Consider the following 17,851-nt stretch of genomic DNA (forward strand, 5'->3'; position numbering starts at 1 on the left):
ACTGAATAGAAGTAACAGTATATCCACACGGCTTTTGGAAGTTTAGCTGTAACAGCAGCAGATTGTGAAATGCAACCCGCCACTTGCCATACCCATATTTCATCCCAGCTCAATAAAACAGCAATAAATCCTAAAGTGAGTAGTATTCAAAAAATAAATTCCAACACAGTTTTGCATGTAGGACTACTGCTTTTTTCTGAAATAAGGTCTCAACTGTGGCATGAAATGACTGGTCCTGGACGTATGCATCCAGTCTCTGTGTTTGAAGGCGTTATCTAATTAACTTTTTTGTAAAGTACTTGGAGCTATCTTGGACAGTGGCAGCGTTAGAAATTTTACTTCATGACATGAAGGCTAATGTTCTGCAATATGTCCTTATTCCTTCTCGTTTGACAGCTCAACACAAGGAATGTTATACTTTGACGACATACTTACCAAATGTATTTTAAAAAAACTGCATCCTGCATTATTTCTTGCTGCTAGGTTAGCAAGATACACGCTTGTAGCTTCTTAGGTGAAGGAGGGAGAAAGGCTACTTAAAGCTGCTAGAAAGGCACAGGCTGGCTGGGTAGTACCACAGATGCAAGGGGCAGTGGTAGGACTGCCTGAGGTGGAAAGCCAAAAGTAAAAGATAAGGTATGAATGAGTATTTTAGTAAAGGTTATAGGACAGAGGATGTGCCTCGAGGAGAGGTAAAGTAAGGAATTCCAAAAAGAGTGAAGTTGGAAAAAAATGCACATAATAAGATACAAAACATTGAGGATGCCACATGTAAACAACAAGAATGCAAAATCGAGCCTACCCAAGCTTATTAAACGAGATATTCTTATGATGTCATCATCTCTGTATTATAGTTTGAGTAATGTTGCCGATTGAGTAGCAATAAAGACATGTTCTGTTAATTTTGTTAGAAGAGATCTGCAGTCTTAAGTACAGACCGACCTTCAACAAGTAGTTTTTTTTATTTTTTATTCGCATTTAAAACAAAATAATAATCATTTATTAATTTGTAGTCATGAATAAAATATTCCTTGGCCATATTTATATTAAATTCTTAGATTTACTTGTTCCTGATGGACAAATCTAATTTGAATTTTTTGAGCAGGATGAAGAAAATATACCACTTGCTTGTCGAGAATCGGCAGAATACAAAGAACTTCTTGAGCTGAAGAGGCTTAGGAAGAAGAAGCTCCTACAGTTCAATGCAGAAGGTGGATTTGTGCATCACGTTGGGTTCAAGGTAAATATCTTTTTCGGTGATCGCTTATTTAATGTTGATTATTTGGCTTGCATATAACAAAAACTGTAAATTTAGACTTTTCTTTTGAGGCATTTGTATTAAAACACATAAAAAACATCACTGTATAAATACATCTGGCCATTATTTAGCCCCTTAGATGCTGAGCCCTGTTTTTTTTTACAAATTTTGGGCACTTTGTGGTTAAGCCTTAACATTTGTTTTCAACAAAGGGTATCCAGGCCAGATTTGCCTCCTTTGTTCCCACCATCTTGTTGATTCAAAATGTACCCAGGATTTATTGTGTTTCTTGGGGGGGGACTGAGAAAATAAGCCAAATATAGCAATTATTCAATTTATTTAGTTATTTATTTATTTAGAAGCGCAAAATGCAAGAAAACATATTTTTTTCTCTTCTTTTTTCCCCCTAACAATGACATCAACAAAATGTTTGCTGTACTGAGATCATCATTTTTCCAGCTTTCAGAAACCTGCAAAGTTGTAAAAGAAAGCCACTTTACCACAGTTTTGCATTTGTTAGTAGTCAATTGTTTTATATGTTTGATAGGCACTTCTAGCCGCAGATTACTTACCTCAGAATATCCCTGATTGTCAGCCTGGATCCGCAGGATTTTTGAGCAGTACCTTTGCACACCATTTGGTAGTGTTTGGCTCAGCTTCATCCTTCCTGAAAGCGACATGCCTGGACCCTATAGAGGAACCAACCCCAGCACTCAGGACATCAGTTCTTTCCCTTCCGTGCCACTTGATATGTTTGTGGTGCTTGGATTGTGACCACAATGCCTAAACCTGTGAGGACTGTTGCACCGTGCATTCAAAAGCAGTGAGAGAGCGATCCTTCAAGCTCCTTGCTGCCCTAACATCGGACAACTCCGTGACGCTTAAGATCCCGGTCCCTGGAATGTTTTTGGAGCCACATCTGGGGATCATTGTCACACTCCAATTTGTCTGGGACACTGGGTAAGTCCCACAAACACAAAGAAGTTGAAGAGGTCTCTGACTTTTCCGCACCTTTCAGTCATGTTCCGCTGCAAGCTTTCCTGGAGCCGGACCGACCCCTGCCCAACACAAAATATTGTATAAGGCCCAGCACCTCTGGATCACCTTCAGGCCCCACAGGTTTGGGAGGGGCTTCCACTGAATCCCTGCCAGCAGTTTCACACTCGGCGCTAGTTGGGCCCCCTGGATCCTTTGCTGGATCTGCTGACGTGACAGAGAGCTTCCTCGGCGCCTACTCCAGTCCCGACACCCCCTGCAGCACCATCCCCATCCTCCTTCCTGACTATGACACGGAGCCAGGTGGGCGTTGCCTGGGACCATGCTCTCTGAAGCAGATCCAGTGCCTTTTACTCTTGATAGACCTGAAGAGGGAAATGAGTGGAATGGGTCTGTGGACCCTTATGGTTACCAGCATCCCTTAGATGAGGAGGGCAACTGGTATGGGGAACTGGTGTAGTCCAGTGTGCTAGACACATTGCCTGACACTGGTTTGGTCTCTCCTCCTACTCTGGCTTTGTAGGAGGACTGAGGTCTTGAACCTGCAGCTATCCTCTGAGGCAGTCAAGACAAACGTCTTGACAGAGGTGCTTCAGCCAGGAGTCACGTTCTCTGGGCCTGGTCCAATCCATAGGACGATTGCCAACTGCCATCACGCTGCTCCCAGGGAACCCTAGGTTCCTTACACAGCACCCCACCCCTAAACACTTGGTGTTGTTAGCCACCACTTCTAGGATCAGCCCAGGCGCATTTGCTAGCACTTCACCAGATAGGGAATCCAAAAGCAAAGTTCACCATATGATGATGACTTGACACGACTGACCTGTGGGACAGCTAGCCAAAGGTTTGGTCAGTCCACAGTCCACCCCCCTCCCTAGCAGCCACAGCCTCTGAACCTCTTTAATTTTCCTTCCGACCATAATGGGAGGCATTATACACCCATCACCTGCAGCACTGGTGGTCAGTAACATCGGACCATTTGGAGATGGCGCACCCATCTCCAAACGATATCCCGGACATCTTTAGGGAGGAACACGCCCAAGAGGTTTTGCAACAAGAGGAGGCCTCCTTGATCCAGGGCTCTGACGTCTAGTCTGATATCTAAAGCCATGAGATAACATCCACACAACCTGCGGTTACTGTGGCCCCTTCTGCCCACCCTAAGACTGTTAAAAAGTCCCTTGCAGCGGTCTCTGGACCCCCACTGCCACCAGGCCATGGCCAGATCCAAAAAACTGTTTTGGCTGCCCCGCCATCCGACTCGGAAAATAGCCAAGTCAAAAACATCCTTGGCTTCGACCTCTGGCACCTCGGTCCAAGACATCGTTGCCTTCTCGGTCTGAACTTCGGCTTGGACTCCGAGCAGACCAGCTACCACTTCCGCTTCAGTGTTGACGAAATCACTCACACCAACCAAACAATTTGATGCTGAAAACCACAGAAGCGAGAATATTGAAGCCATAAGGACTGCAGTCCGTTTTCAGTTACACCTTCGCCTGTGGACCCATTTTGGAGATGGTGGATGCTAGTCAGCCCTGCCTCCATACCCAGAAAGGTAAAGGGTTCTTCATTGTGGCTCCCCCTGCATTTTTGAAGAGGAAATTATCTTTCCAAGAGCCTTTGAACACTTCTCCACCACCAAAGAAGATTACCAAAGAAAAGGTTACCAGCACATCTCACAAGCCTTTTCCACCTCCTAGTGATCCACCTTCACCCCATTCTTTTCCTCCACCTCATTCTTCTCCTGTGCCTCCCTTTCCTCCTCAATCACCTGCCTCACCTACTGCAGTAGACTTTACACCGCAGGGATCCCTTTTATATGCTGGTGAAGATTTGGGTGGGACATAGCAGGACCCAGATCCATGGACACATATGACCCTAACCCCATATTGAGTAATAACCCAGATCTGTACCCCACATGGCCCTCACCACCAGAGGATAGTACATCCTACCCGCTGGTAGTGGCAAGAACAGCCACTTTTCACAATGTAGCGCTGCATGCGAACAGGAGTTCCTGTTTAGTACTGTAAGAAAGTAGGATCTTTCCGACATAGTTACCCCGACTTTCTGCCTGATGTTAGTGTATTTTGACTGTAGTGCACTGGGATCCTGCTAACCAGGACCCCAGTGTTGGTGTTCTTTTCCCTAAATGTAGTTGGTAAACAGCTTTTACACCTCACTGGTGGCATACTGGTGTGTCCCTGCTATATGATACTTGGGTACCCAGGGCATTGGTACACCAGGGGTCCCCCATGGGTTGAAGCCTGTATTATGCCATCCATAAGAGCCCATGCAAACACACTACAGGCCTGCCATTGCAGCATGTGTGAAATGGTGCATGCACAATTCACCCTAGATGTAAGGTTCTTAAATCGTGGTCACTGCATTCTGACTCTATAAGTCGGCCCTACAGCCCAAAGGCAGGGTGCGTGGTTCTAAATGTGAGTGTGCAGAGGCACTCGTTCACACTCTGATCCCTTTTTCTGGGCTCTGCAAGTACGGGAAAGCCATCTCAAGGTATGTAGTGGGCACTGATCAACACAAGATGCCCAACTACATAATGGCTTCATCAAACCAAGTCATGTTTGGTATCAAACATGTTGGAATCATGAAACTACACTGATTCCAGTATTAGTTGCAAGATACCATGTTCTGTGGGGTGCCTTAGAAGATTCCTCCCCCCCCCCCCCCACCCAATATATGCCTGTGCAGCCCTACAGGGTCTGCGTGCAAGCCAGTGCTAACGCTAACCTCAGACACTGTTCTGCCCTCCTGCTGCGGAACTTAACTCAGACAGGGGATGGCAGAACAAAGAAGTTCCTGCAGAGGAGAGGTGTAACCAGACTGCTTTGAAGGGCACATTTGGTGTCCTTCTTGCATAAACCAGTTTACTCCAGAGCAGGAGCTCCAGTCTCCCACTTTGGTGCAAAACCACACAAAGGATAGAGGAGTGACCACCCCCCTTTCCAGCTCATCCCCTAGGGAGGTGCCCAGATCTCTACCAGATGGTCACTTGATTCTGCTGTCTTGGAAATAAGATGAGTAAATGCTGACTGGTCAGTCCACCATATCAGCGTCTCTGACCCTCCCGACCTGATAGTTGGGTCACTGCAGAAGCTGTCCAACCCTGTTCCTGGGTTACTTAAGGGCTCCCCTTAAGCTGGAACCCTAGATCCCTCTGCAAGAGTTGTCTACAAGACTCTTCTGCAAGACACTTCTGCAACTGGACACTGGAACCACTTCTGGACTTTGCCAGAAACCAAGACAAAGACTGTGACTGGTAGAAGGGCTCCTACTGCAACTTTGTTCCCATGCATTGAAAACACTCTGCCACCTCAGTGGCTGTGTACCCTCCAGACTAACAAGGACTCTGCCTGCCCTTAGGACAGCAAGAAGGAATCTCCCTCGAATTGAAAGAGTCACTTCCTGCATCTGCAGGCACCTCACTGTCTGGTTTATGGATCTTGCTGTCCCACTGACTCCTCTACACAGGTGGTGGTTCAGTGGCTCTCCAGAGGTCTGACCTCTCTTCTTTACTGAGAAGTCTACAGTCCCTCGTTGGAGCTGCTTGGCTGGAACACCTGTGCACCACATCAGTTTGCCGTTGCCAAAACTTGTTGGCTCTCTAGTCCAAAGACTTCCTGGCTCCAAGAAGCCCCAGCATCACCCCACTACAAGAACGGCATCCTCCCTGCAACCTCTGCGACATTGGCATCCATCCTTGTTCTGCTAAGGCCTCCCTGGTGCCTGCTGTAAGGAAATGCCTCCTTGGCATGGTTGCCCCCTGACTTTTTGCCTTTGCTGATGCTATGTTTACAATTGAAAGTGTGATGAGGCCTGCTAACCAGGCCCCAGCACCAGTGTTCTTTCCCTAACCTGTACTTTTGTATCCACAATTGGCAGACCCTGGCATCCAGATAAGTCCCTTGTAACTGGTACTTCTAGTACCAAGGGCCCTGATGCCAAGGAAGGTCTCTAAGGGCTGCAGCATGTCTTATGCCACCCTGGAGACCTCTCACCCAGCACAGACACACTGCTTGCCAGCTTGTGTGTGCTGGTGAGAACAAAACGAGTAAGTCGACATGGCACTCCCCTCAGGGTGCCATGCCAGCCTCTCACTGCCTATGCAAGTATAGGTCAGTCACCCCTCTAGCAGGCCTTACAGCCCTAAGGCAGGGTGCACTATACCATAGGTGAGGGTACCAGTGCATGAGCATGGTACCCCTACAGTGTCTAAACAAAACCTTAGACATTGTAAGTGCAGGGTAGCCATAAGAGTATATGGTCTGGGAGTTTGTCAAACACGAACTCCACAGCACCATAATGGCTACACGGAAAACTGGGAAGTTTGGTATCAAACTTCTCAGCACAATAAATGCACACTGATGCCAGTGTACATTTTATTGCAAAATACACCCCAGAGGGCACCTTAGAGGTGCCCACTGAAACTTAACCGACTGTCTGTGTAGGCTGACTAGTTCCAGCAGCCTGCCACACTAGAGACATGTTGCTGGCCCCATGGGGAGAGTGCCTTTGTCACTCTGAGGCCAGTAACAAAGCCTGCACTGGGTGGAGATGCTAACACCTCCCCCAGGCAGGAGCTGTAACACCTGGCAGTGAGCCTCAAAGGCTCACCCCTTTGTCACAGCCCAGCAGGGCACTCCAGCTTAGTGGAGTTGCCCGCCCCCTCCGGCCACGGCCCCCACTTTTGGCGGCAAGGCTGGAGGGAACAAAGAAAGCAACAAGGAGGAGTCACTGGCCAGTCAGGACAGCCCCTAAGGTGTCCTGAGCTAAGGTGACTCTAACTTTTAGCAATCCTCCATCTTGCAGATGGAGGATTCCCCCAATAGGGTTAGGATTGTGACCCCCTCCCCTTGGGAGGAGGCACAAAGAGGGTGTACCCACCCTCAGGGCTAGTAGCCATTGGCTACTAACCCCCCAGACCTAAACACGCCCTTAAATTTAGTATTTAAGGGCTACCCTGAACCCTAGAAAATTAGATTCCTGCAACAACAAGAAGAAGGACTGCCCAGCTGAAAACCCCTGCAGAGGAAGACCAGAAGACAACAACTGCCTTGGCTCCAGAAACTCACCGGCCTGTCTCCTGCCTTCCACAGAACTCTGCTCCAGCGACGCCTTCCAAAGGGACCAGCTACCTCTGAATCCTCTGAGGACTGCCCTGCTTCGACGACGACAAGAAACTCCCGAGGACAGCGGACCTGCTCCAAAAAGACTGCAACTTTGTTTCAAGAAGCAGCTTTAAAGAACCCTGCAACTCCCCGCAAGAAGCGTGAGACTTGCAACACTGCACCCGGCGACCCCGACTCGGCTGGTGGAGAAGCAACACCTCAGGGAGGACCCCCGGACTACTCTACGACTGTGAGTACCAAAACCTGTCCCCCCTGAGCCCCCACAGCGCCGCCTGCAGAGGGAATCCCGAGGCTTCCCCTGACCGCGACTCTCTGAAACCTAAGTCCCGACGCCTGGAAAAGACCCTGCACCCGCAGCTCCCAGGACCTGAAGGACCGGACTTTCACTGCAGAAGTGACCCCCAGGAGTCCCTCTCCCTTGCCCAAGTGGAGGTTTCCCCGAGGAAGCCCCCCCTTGCCTGCCTGCAGCGCTGAAGAGATCCCTTGATCTCTCATTGACTTACATTGCGAACCCGACGCTTGTTCTAACACTGCACCCGGCCGCCCCCGCGCCGCTGAGGGTGAAATTTCTGTGTGGGCTTGTGTCCCCCCCGGTGCCCTACAAAACCCCCCTGGTCTGCCCTCCGAAGACGCGGGTACTTACCTGCAAGCAGACCGGAACCGGGGCACCCCCTTCTCTCCATTATAGCCTATGCGTTTTGGGCACCACTTTGAACTCTGCACCTGACCGGCCCTGAGCTGCTGGTGTGGTAACATTGGGGGTTGCTCTGAACCCCCAACGGTGGGCTACCTTGGACCAAGAACTGAACCCTGCAAGTGTCTTACTTACCTGGTAAAACTAACAAAAACTTACCTCCCCCAGGAACTGTGAAAATTGCACTAAGTGTCCACTTTTAAAATAGCTATTTGTGAATAACTTGAAAAGTATACATGCAATTGAAATGATTCAAAGTTCCTAATGTACTTACCTGCAATACCTTTCAAACAAGATATTACATGTTAAATTTGAACCTGTGGTTCTTAAAATAAACTAAGAAAAGATATTTTTCTATACAAAACCTATTGGCTGGATTTGTCTCTGAGTGTGAGTACCTCATTTATTGTCTATGTGTATGTACAACAAATGCTTAACACTACTCCTTGGATAAGCCTACTGCTCGACCACACTACCACAAAATAGAGCATTAGTATTATCTATTTTTACCACTATTTTACCTCTAAGGGGAACCCTTGGACTCTGTGCATGCTATTCCTTACTTTGAAATAGCACATACAGAGCCAACTTCCTACACCTGCTGCCAGTGGGTCCTCCTGGGGTCTCCAGTGATTCCAGCTGGCTCTCCTGTTTGCTGAGGGCTGGCCCCAACTTACCTACAAAGGTTGAGTCCCTTGGAGCTTGCTGGTCCCCAAATCATGCAACACTCTGTGTAGCGCTTTCTTGCATTTGCCAAGGCGTGTCGGTGGTCCTGCTGACCAGTGCCCCTCTACAGTTTGAGGACTGGTCTAGGACATTGTGTGGACAACTCCTGGTATCTTCCTGTATCGCCTGTACACCACAGCTGGATTTCCACAACAACCGTTCTTCATGAGAGCATCTCCAAGAAGGGTGGGTATTGCCCTCCTGCAAACCCAGGCATCTCTGGGTCGTCTGGACTCTGTCCCCTTTTTCCTTTGGTCCACTTCATCAGCAATCCTTGGCTGTCTTCCACCGACCTGGTCCACAGGTCACAACAACAGCTGGACAACCAAGATCCCCATTGACTTCAACAGGAGGTTCTGACATAACTTCAGCCCTATGCACCTGGGCTCCTTGGTGTAGGTACTCTGCTTCTCTTGAGTATCCACAGGTGGGGGCACTCTTGAACCTCCCTTGTCTCATCAGGTTTCCTCAGGGAAGGGTCCTAGAACACGAAAACTCTAACCTCGACTTCCCCATGTTACCCCTATGGACACTGATCTGGAATTACTATTCTGCACACAAGCACCTGGGGAATCCTAGCTACTTACCTTTTGTGTTTAATGCTTCCCCAGTCCTAAGGGCCCTTGGGTGGTACTCTTGGTTAGTAGTGACTTTCACATACCATTTTTTAGTATATGGTTTGCCTCCCCCATAGGGCCCAATGTTATTTTATGCTTTTATGTACCTGTTTCTAAGTATATTTTTGAGTGTATATACCCCTGGTTAGGAGGTATACCAATGTTAGTTTAGTGCCTGTGTTTGAATAAATTACACATTCTTTTCTAACACTGGTGTGGCTCTTTTGTGTGTGTATATCACTGACTGATCTATGTGGCATTTGCAATTGCTTTGCACCCTCCTGAATAAGCATTAGTTGCTCTCCCAAAGGGGAGTTCTGGTTATCTAGAACCACTTACACTGTCACTAAGGATTGCCTGGACTCAATACAGGGTGCCTCACCTATTGGTGCATATCATAAGCTGAGCCGGCCTCCTACAGATACCCTTACATCTACCCATTAGGATATTTAATTATCCAGTATTGGATCTTTCATAAATTCACATGCTTGAATCATCGCCGTCGAAGTGGGAGTCCCACAATATGCTAAAAAGCAGTAATTAAAAAAATGTCATAGGCTATAATGCTAGCAAACTCAAACATATATCCTATCCATGTCCTTTTGTAAAAAAAAAAAAATTACTTATGACCAATCAGTCGCCAGCACCCTCTAGACTATTCTTCAAAGAGGCTCATTCCCTCAGATTTTCTAGCGCTGGAGTGGAGAGTATGTAATGGAAAGGAAAAGTGAGCCTCAAAGGGGATTAGGTTGGGTTGCATGTGAATTTATGAGATACCAATACTGGATAACTGTAGTTACAGGTAAGTAACTTGTTTTCTTAGCCAGTACTGGATCTTTCATAAATTCACATACTTCAATCTGAATAGCCAGTAGTACTCATAATAACCGTTATGCCCGCAGTGGATGGTGGGTGCTTACATTGTAATTTTTTTCTTTAAAAAAGATATATATATATATATCATAACAACTCCAACAGGTCCAAAAAGGCGCGCTCATTTCATGTCGGTGCCTGCACCAGGGAAGGACCTACTCCCTTCATTAATCTTCACACCAGTTTGACAATTAAGTCAAGGATGCGGCACTCACAGGATTTCATCAAACTCCTTTTATTTCATGAAAAGACCCCAAACAAACTAACACCAACGTGTTTCGACCTTCCCGGTCTTGATCACGGTAATTATTCAATCCATTACATGCACTATTTATGCTTATCCTCTAAGCCATGCCCTTATGTGGCATTCTGGGAAATGTAGTCTTTATAGTATATGCTATTATACAAATCACCCCAATAGCCTTCTTAACCCCAGTGTATCCTACTGACACAAAAAAGAGACTAAAAAAGAAAAACCTTGTGCATACAGACAATAATAAAACAAAATCCCACGAACACAACAACAGTTACTCTACTCATCATTACAGTTTGTTATCATATTCCACTGTCCTCATTATTTACATTCCCACCTCAAAAGTATCCATTTCCATTTTTCCAATTTCTTAAAACAATATTTCAACTTGTATTTCATCATTTGTCTGTAGGGATACATATCCCAATTGTTCTTAATCATAACTATTACATTTACTTCAATTAATATACTACATTGGTTTTTACATTGACAGTGAAATCTAATCCATATTATGTAACCAAGCTTAAAGATGACAATATAATTCTTCGTCATAGTTAATCCCAAATGGCATCTTGGCTTTCAATCTAATAATATATCTGGACTCCAAACATCTTATTCTCTGAACCCTATCACCTACCCGTTCATTTTTTTGTATTGTTGCAATACCATAATATTTCATGAACAACCAATCCAGTTCTGAATTAGTTTTGAAATGTTTGGTCATGGCATATGTAGTGTCCTCATTTTGCACCGCCCTTATGTGTTCTAAAGTACGCTTTTTCAAGGGGCATATAGTACTACCTACGTACCTAAGACCACATCGACATTCCAAAACATATACCACAAAAGATGTTTCACATGTGATTCTTTCTCTGATCACAATTTCTCTTCCTCTGAAATCTGTTATAGCCTTTTTGTTACATCCAATTTGACATGCTTTGCATTTTCTACAACAAAAGAAACCCTTATTACCCTCTGATAACCAATTAGGAGTTTTTGGCATCTCTAAGTGACTTTTAACTAACATATCCTTCAAGGATGGTACTTTTCGATATGTAATTGAGGGGTGAGTGCCCACTCTTTGCCAATATCACTATCTTTTTGAATCAGGTGCCAATATTTGTTCAATATTTTCACAATTTGTTGGTTCTCTTTACTATAATCCAAGATTAATCTAATCTCATTCTTTTCCATCATTGACTGCTCTAATACATTTCTATTCTTCACCAACACATGCTCTCGGGTCTTATTCCTTGCCTTCATCTCTCCATGTTTTATTGATTTCAATGAGTATCCCCTATTCATGAATCTCTGTCTGGTCTCATCAAAGTTCTCATTCATATCTTGTTCATTTGAACAATTTCTTTTGATGCGAATAAACTCCCCATAAGGAATACTTTTAATCAGTGATCTGGGGTGAAAACTAGTTCCATGTAGGATACTATTGGTTGCTGTTGGTTTCCTATGTAATGTAGTCTGTAATTCTCCTGCTGCAATATACACTAATACATCTAAAAATTAAATTGAACTTTTACTTGTCTGATAGGTAAATTGTGATCCAACATCATTTTTACTCAATATATCAAAGAATTCCTCAAATTCTTCCACAGTTCCATGCCAAATCAAGAACAAGTCATCTATGTATCGTAACCACATAATCACTTTATCCATGTGTCTGTCATTCTCTTGACTCCAAGCTATGCATCTCTCCCACCACCCCATCGTGAGATTCGCATAGCTTGGAGAAAAGGATACTCACATCGCTGTTCCACAAATTTGTTTATATATCTGGTGGTTAAACAAAAAAACATTATTATTGAGACACAGTTCTATCATCTCCAATAGCATCTCAGAATGTTTTAAAAAGTTAATGCTTTTTTGCCACAAAAAGAATTTCACTGCGTTCATCCCCACTTGATGTGAAATTGAGGTGTATAGTGAGACAACATCTATCGTTACCAACAAGTAATCAGACTGCCACACTACACCATCTAATGATCTTAGAAAATCTCCCGCATCTTGTATATATGAATTCAGATCTTTTACCATTGGGGCCAAATAGTGATCTACATAATTCGAAACACCTTCAGATGATGAACCACAGCTTGATATTATCTGCCTGCCTGGAGGTTTCTCTAAGGTTTTGTGGATCTTCAGCAAGAAATATATCATTGGCATAATTGGATTGTCATTCATCATAAATAGTTTTTCATCACAGCTAATCAATACTTCTAAATACCACTTTTCTAATCTTTCATTTAAGTCCCATATTAGGTAATTGATAGGGTTCACCGTCAGTTTGCAGTAATTCACACTCATATTTAATTGTCTATAAACTTCCTCTATGTAGTCATCCTTGTTCCAAATTACAATATTACCTCCTTTGTCCGCAGGTTTAAGCACTATTGACTGGTTAACCATCAAACCCTTGAATGCTTCCCATTGATCTTTCGTCAGATTCTCTTTCTCTTGTTTCTGAGAGGGCTGTAATTTTTCTAGATCGCTCACAACAAGATCGTGGAATATGTTGATTTTATTTCCTGGGGAGAGATATGGGCAAAACTTGGATTTGGGTTTGAATTTCGTTATTACCTTCTGATCTATCTCAATACCCAGTGTAGCCAGTATTTGTGTTTCAGTATACTGGCTACACTGGGTATTGAGCAGTCAATGATGGAAAAGAATGAGATTAGATTAATCTTGGATTATAGTAAAGAGAACCAACAAATTGTGAAAATATTGAACAAATATTGGCACCTGATTCAAAAAGATAGTGATAATTGGACAAAGAGTGGGCACTCACCCCTCAATTACATATCGAAAAGTACCATCCTTGAAAGATACATTAGTTAAAAGTCACTTAGAGATGCCAAAAACTCCTAATTGGTTATCGGAGGGTAATAAGGGTTTCTTTTGCTGTAGAAAATGCAAAGCATGTAAAATTAGATGTAACAAAAATGCTATAACAGATTTCAGAGGAAGAGAAATTGTGATCAGAGAAAGAATCACATGTGAAACATCTTTTGTGGTATATGTTTTGGAATGTCGATGTGGTCTTAGGTACATAGGTAGTACTATATGCTCCTTGAAAAAGTGTATTTTAGAACACATAAGGGCGGTGTAAAATGAGGACACTACGTATGCCATGACCAAACATTTGAAAACTCATTCAGAACTGGATTGGTTGTCCATGAAATATTATGGTGTGTGTGTGTATGTATGTATGTATATATATATATATATATATATATATATATATATATATATATATATATATATATATATATATATATATATATATATATATATATATATATATATATATATATATATTCAATGGCATGTGTAGCTGCAGATACACATGCTGTGCACATCCCGCCATCTGGTGTTGGGCTCGGAGTGTTACAAGTTGTTTTACTTCGAAGAAGTCTTTTCGAGTCACAAGACTGAGGGACTCCTCCCATTTTGGCTCCATTGCGCATGGGCGTCGACTCCATCTTAGATTGTTTTTTTCCCGCCATCGGGTTCGGACGTGTTCCTTTTCGCTCTGTGTTTCGGGTCGGAAAGTTAGTTAGAATCTCGGAAAAATCGTCGGTATTGTTTGCGTTCGGTATCAGGTTAGTTACAACAGATCAACACTGACTTTTGAAGAGCTCCGGTGGCCCTTTGGGGTTTTTTCGATCCCCCGTCGGGGCCTGGTTGGAACAGACCCCATTCCGCTTCTGCCCAAAATGCCATAACAAGTATCCATATTCAGATCAGCATCTGGTCTGTAACTTGTGTTTGTCGCCGGAACACAAGGAAGATACTTGTGAAGCCTGTCGAGCGTTTCGGTCCAGGAAGACACTAAGAGACGAAGAGCAAGGAGACTGCAAATGGCGTCGGCGCCGACAGGACAAGAGCATTTCCAGGAGGAGGAAGAAACATTCTCCATCCAGGAATCGGACTCGGATGAGATCGATCCCGAAGAAACGCCGAAAACCGTGAGTAAGACATCAAAACACAAAACTCACGAAAAAAACACTAAAGCCCAGGGGACGCCACCGCCAACAGGCCATGGCTTAACCCGAAAAATAGGTGACCGATCATCGGCACCGAAAAAGGACACGCTGGTGGCGAAGTCATCCGACTCCGGTCGAGATACCGCCACACAGCAATCTCGGGCCCGAGATAGTGGCTCCGAGCAGGTTCGGCACCGAGATAGTGGCACCGAAATGGGTCGGCACCGAGAGACCACGACGCCGAAAGTAAAGAAGGTTTCGTCGGAACCGAAAAAAGCAGCCGAAAAGGTTTCGATACCGAAACATCCGGCCTCGGAACCGAAAACAAGTTCCTGCACTGAGGAACAAGGACTGTCCACACAAATGAATACACATAGATTTGGACAGGAATTGGAAACAATAGAGCCAGGCTATACACAAAGAAGGCTCCATATCCAAAAAGAAACAGGGAAGATCAGTACTCTCCCTCCGATTAAAATGAAACGCAAACTTGCCTTCCAAGAAAAAGACAAGCAGCCACAGGCAAAGGTGGCTAAACAAGTAACCCCGCCACCATCTCCACAATGCTCTCCGCAACCATCACCGGTAGCCACTCCACCAATGATGTAATCCCCAACTCATACAGGAATGAGTCAAGATGACCCTGACGCATGGGACCTTTATGACGCACCAGTGTCAGATAATAGTCCTGAATGTTATCCAGCTAGACCGTCGCCACCAGAGGATAGTACAGCCTACGCACAGGTGGTGTCGAGAGCAGCGGCATTTCATAATGTCACCCTGCATGCTGAGCCCATTGAAGACTACTTTCTTTTTAACACACTGTCGTCCACACACAGCCAGTATCAAAGTCTTCCTATGCTACCCGGAATGCTAAAACAATCCAAACAAGTGTTTGAAGAGCCTGTAAAAGGAAGGGCCATTACTCCAACAGTGAAGAAGAAATATAAACCGCCACCAACAGACCCCGTGTACATCACACAACAGCTAACACCGGACTCAGTTGTAGTAGGGGCAGCGCGCAAAAGAGCAAACTCACATACTTCAGGAAATGCACCACCTCCAGATAAAGAAAGTCGAAAATTCGACGCAGCAGGCAAGAGGGTGGCGGCACAGGCAGCAAACCAGTGGCGTATTGCCAATTCACAGGCTTTGTTGGCCAGATACGATAGGGCCCATTGGGACGAAATGCAACACTTTATAGAACATTTGCCCAAGGAGTTCCAAAAGAGAGCGCAGCAGGTAGTAGGACAGAGTATCTCCAACAATCAGATACGGTCAGCAATGGATGCTGCAGACACAGCTGCTAGAACTGTCAACCCAGCAGTAACAATAAGGAGACATGCATGGCTGCGTACATCAGGATTTAATCCAGAAATACAGCAAGCTGTGCTGAATATGCCATTCAACGGACAGCAGTTGTTTGGGCCGGAGGTGGACACTGCGATCGAAAAACTTAAGAAAGACACTAACACGGCCAAAGCCATGGGCTCCCCACTCCCCACAGAGCAGAGGCACATTTCGAAAAACACAGTTTAGAGGGGGGTTTCAAGGACAAAGCACAGAACCCACAACCTCACAAACAAGACCCACTTACCAGAGCCAGTATCAGCGGGGAAGTTTTCGGGGACAATATAAAGGGGGACAATTCCAAATGAATAGAGGGAAGTTCCAAAGTCCCAAAACTCCTCAAAACAAGCAGTGACTTCCAAGTCACAAATCCCCAACACATAACATCTGTGGGGGGGAGACTAACCAAGTTTTACAAACATTGGGAGGAAATAACAACAGACACTTGGGTCCTAGCAATTATCCAGCATGGTTATTGCATAGAATTTCTCAAATTCCCTCCAAACGTCCCACCGAAAACACACAATATGTCAAAACAACATATAGATCTTCTAGGACTAGAAGTTCAGACATTGCAACAAAAAGAAGCAATAGAATTAGTACCAAACCAACAGAAAGGGACATGAGTTTACTCTCTGTACTTTCTCATACCCAAAAAAGACAAGAGTCTGAGACCTATACTAGATCTCAGAACATTAAATACATACATCAAATCAGATCACTTTCACATGGTGACATTACAGGACGTAATCCCACTGCTCAAACAACAAGACTACATGACAACACTAGACCTAAAGGATGCATATTTCCATATACCGATACATCCTTCACACAGAAAGTACCTAAGGTTTGTATTCCAAGGGGTACATTACCAGTTCAAGGTGTTGCCATTCGGAATAACAACTGCGCCAAGAGTTTTTACAAAATGCCTAGCAGTAGTAGCTGCACATATCAGAAGGCAGCAAATACATGTGTTCCCGTACCTAGACGATTGGTTAATCAAAACCAACACGCTAAAACGGTGTTCACAACACACGAAGTACGTCATAGAAATCCTCCACAATCTAGGTTTCTCAATCAACTACACAAAGTCACACCTTCTGCCGTGCCAAACACAGCAATACTTAGGGGCGACAATCAACACAGCAAAAGGGATTGCCACTCCAAGCCCACAAAGGGTTCAAGCATTTCACAATGTAATAAAGACCATGTATCCAAAACAAAAGATACAAGTCAAAATGGTGATGAAACTACTAGGCATGATGTCCTCATGCATAGCCATTGTCCCGAACTCAAGGTTGCACATGCGGCCCTTACAACAGTGCCTATCATCACAATGGTCACAAGCACAGGGTCAACTTCTAGATCTGGTGTTGATAGACCGCCAAACATACACCTCGCTTCAATGGTGGAACAGTATAAATTTAAACCAAGGGCGGCCTTTCCAAGACCCAGTGCCACAATATGTAATAACAACAGATGCCTCCATGATAGGGTGGGGAGCACACCTCAATCAACACAGAATACAAGGACAATGGGACACTCAGCAAAAACAGTTTCACATAAATCACTTAGAACTATTGGCAGTATTTCTAGCGCTAAAAGCATTTCAACCCATAATAAGCCACAAACACATTCTTGTCAAAACAGACAACATGACAACAATGTATTACCTAAACAAACAGGGAGGGACACACTCAACACAGTTGTGTCTCCTGGCACAAAAAATATGGCATTGGGCGATTTACAACCACATTCGCCTAATAGCACAATTTATTCCAGGAATTCAGAACCAGTTAGCAGACAATCTCTCTCGGGATCACCAACAGATCCACGAATGGGAGATTCACCCCCAAATACTAAACAAATACTTCCAGAATTGGGGAACACCACAAATAGATCTATTTGCAACAAAGGAAAACGCAAAATGCCG

At 44.6% G+C, this 17,851-nt stretch overlaps 1 protein-coding gene across 1 annotated transcript in view; it reads left to right on the plus strand.

The window, feature by feature from the left end:
• Positions 1 to 17,851, plus strand: part of ZZZ3 (zinc finger ZZ-type containing 3) — a 388,382-nt gene that overhangs the window by 242,272 nt on the left and 128,259 nt on the right. Inside the window, exon 10 of the mRNA XM_069232251.1 lies at positions 1,106 to 1,240. Within this exon, the coding sequence (XP_069088352.1) occupies positions 1,106 to 1,240 (135 nt within the window). The remainder of the gene's footprint in view (positions 1 to 1,105; positions 1,241 to 17,851) is intronic.

Source organism: Pleurodeles waltl, chromosome 4_2, assembly GCF_031143425.1.
Source record: "Pleurodeles waltl isolate 20211129_DDA chromosome 4_2, aPleWal1.hap1.20221129, whole genome shotgun sequence".
NCBI classification, from domain to species: domain Eukaryota; kingdom Metazoa; phylum Chordata; class Amphibia; order Caudata; family Salamandridae; genus Pleurodeles; species Pleurodeles waltl.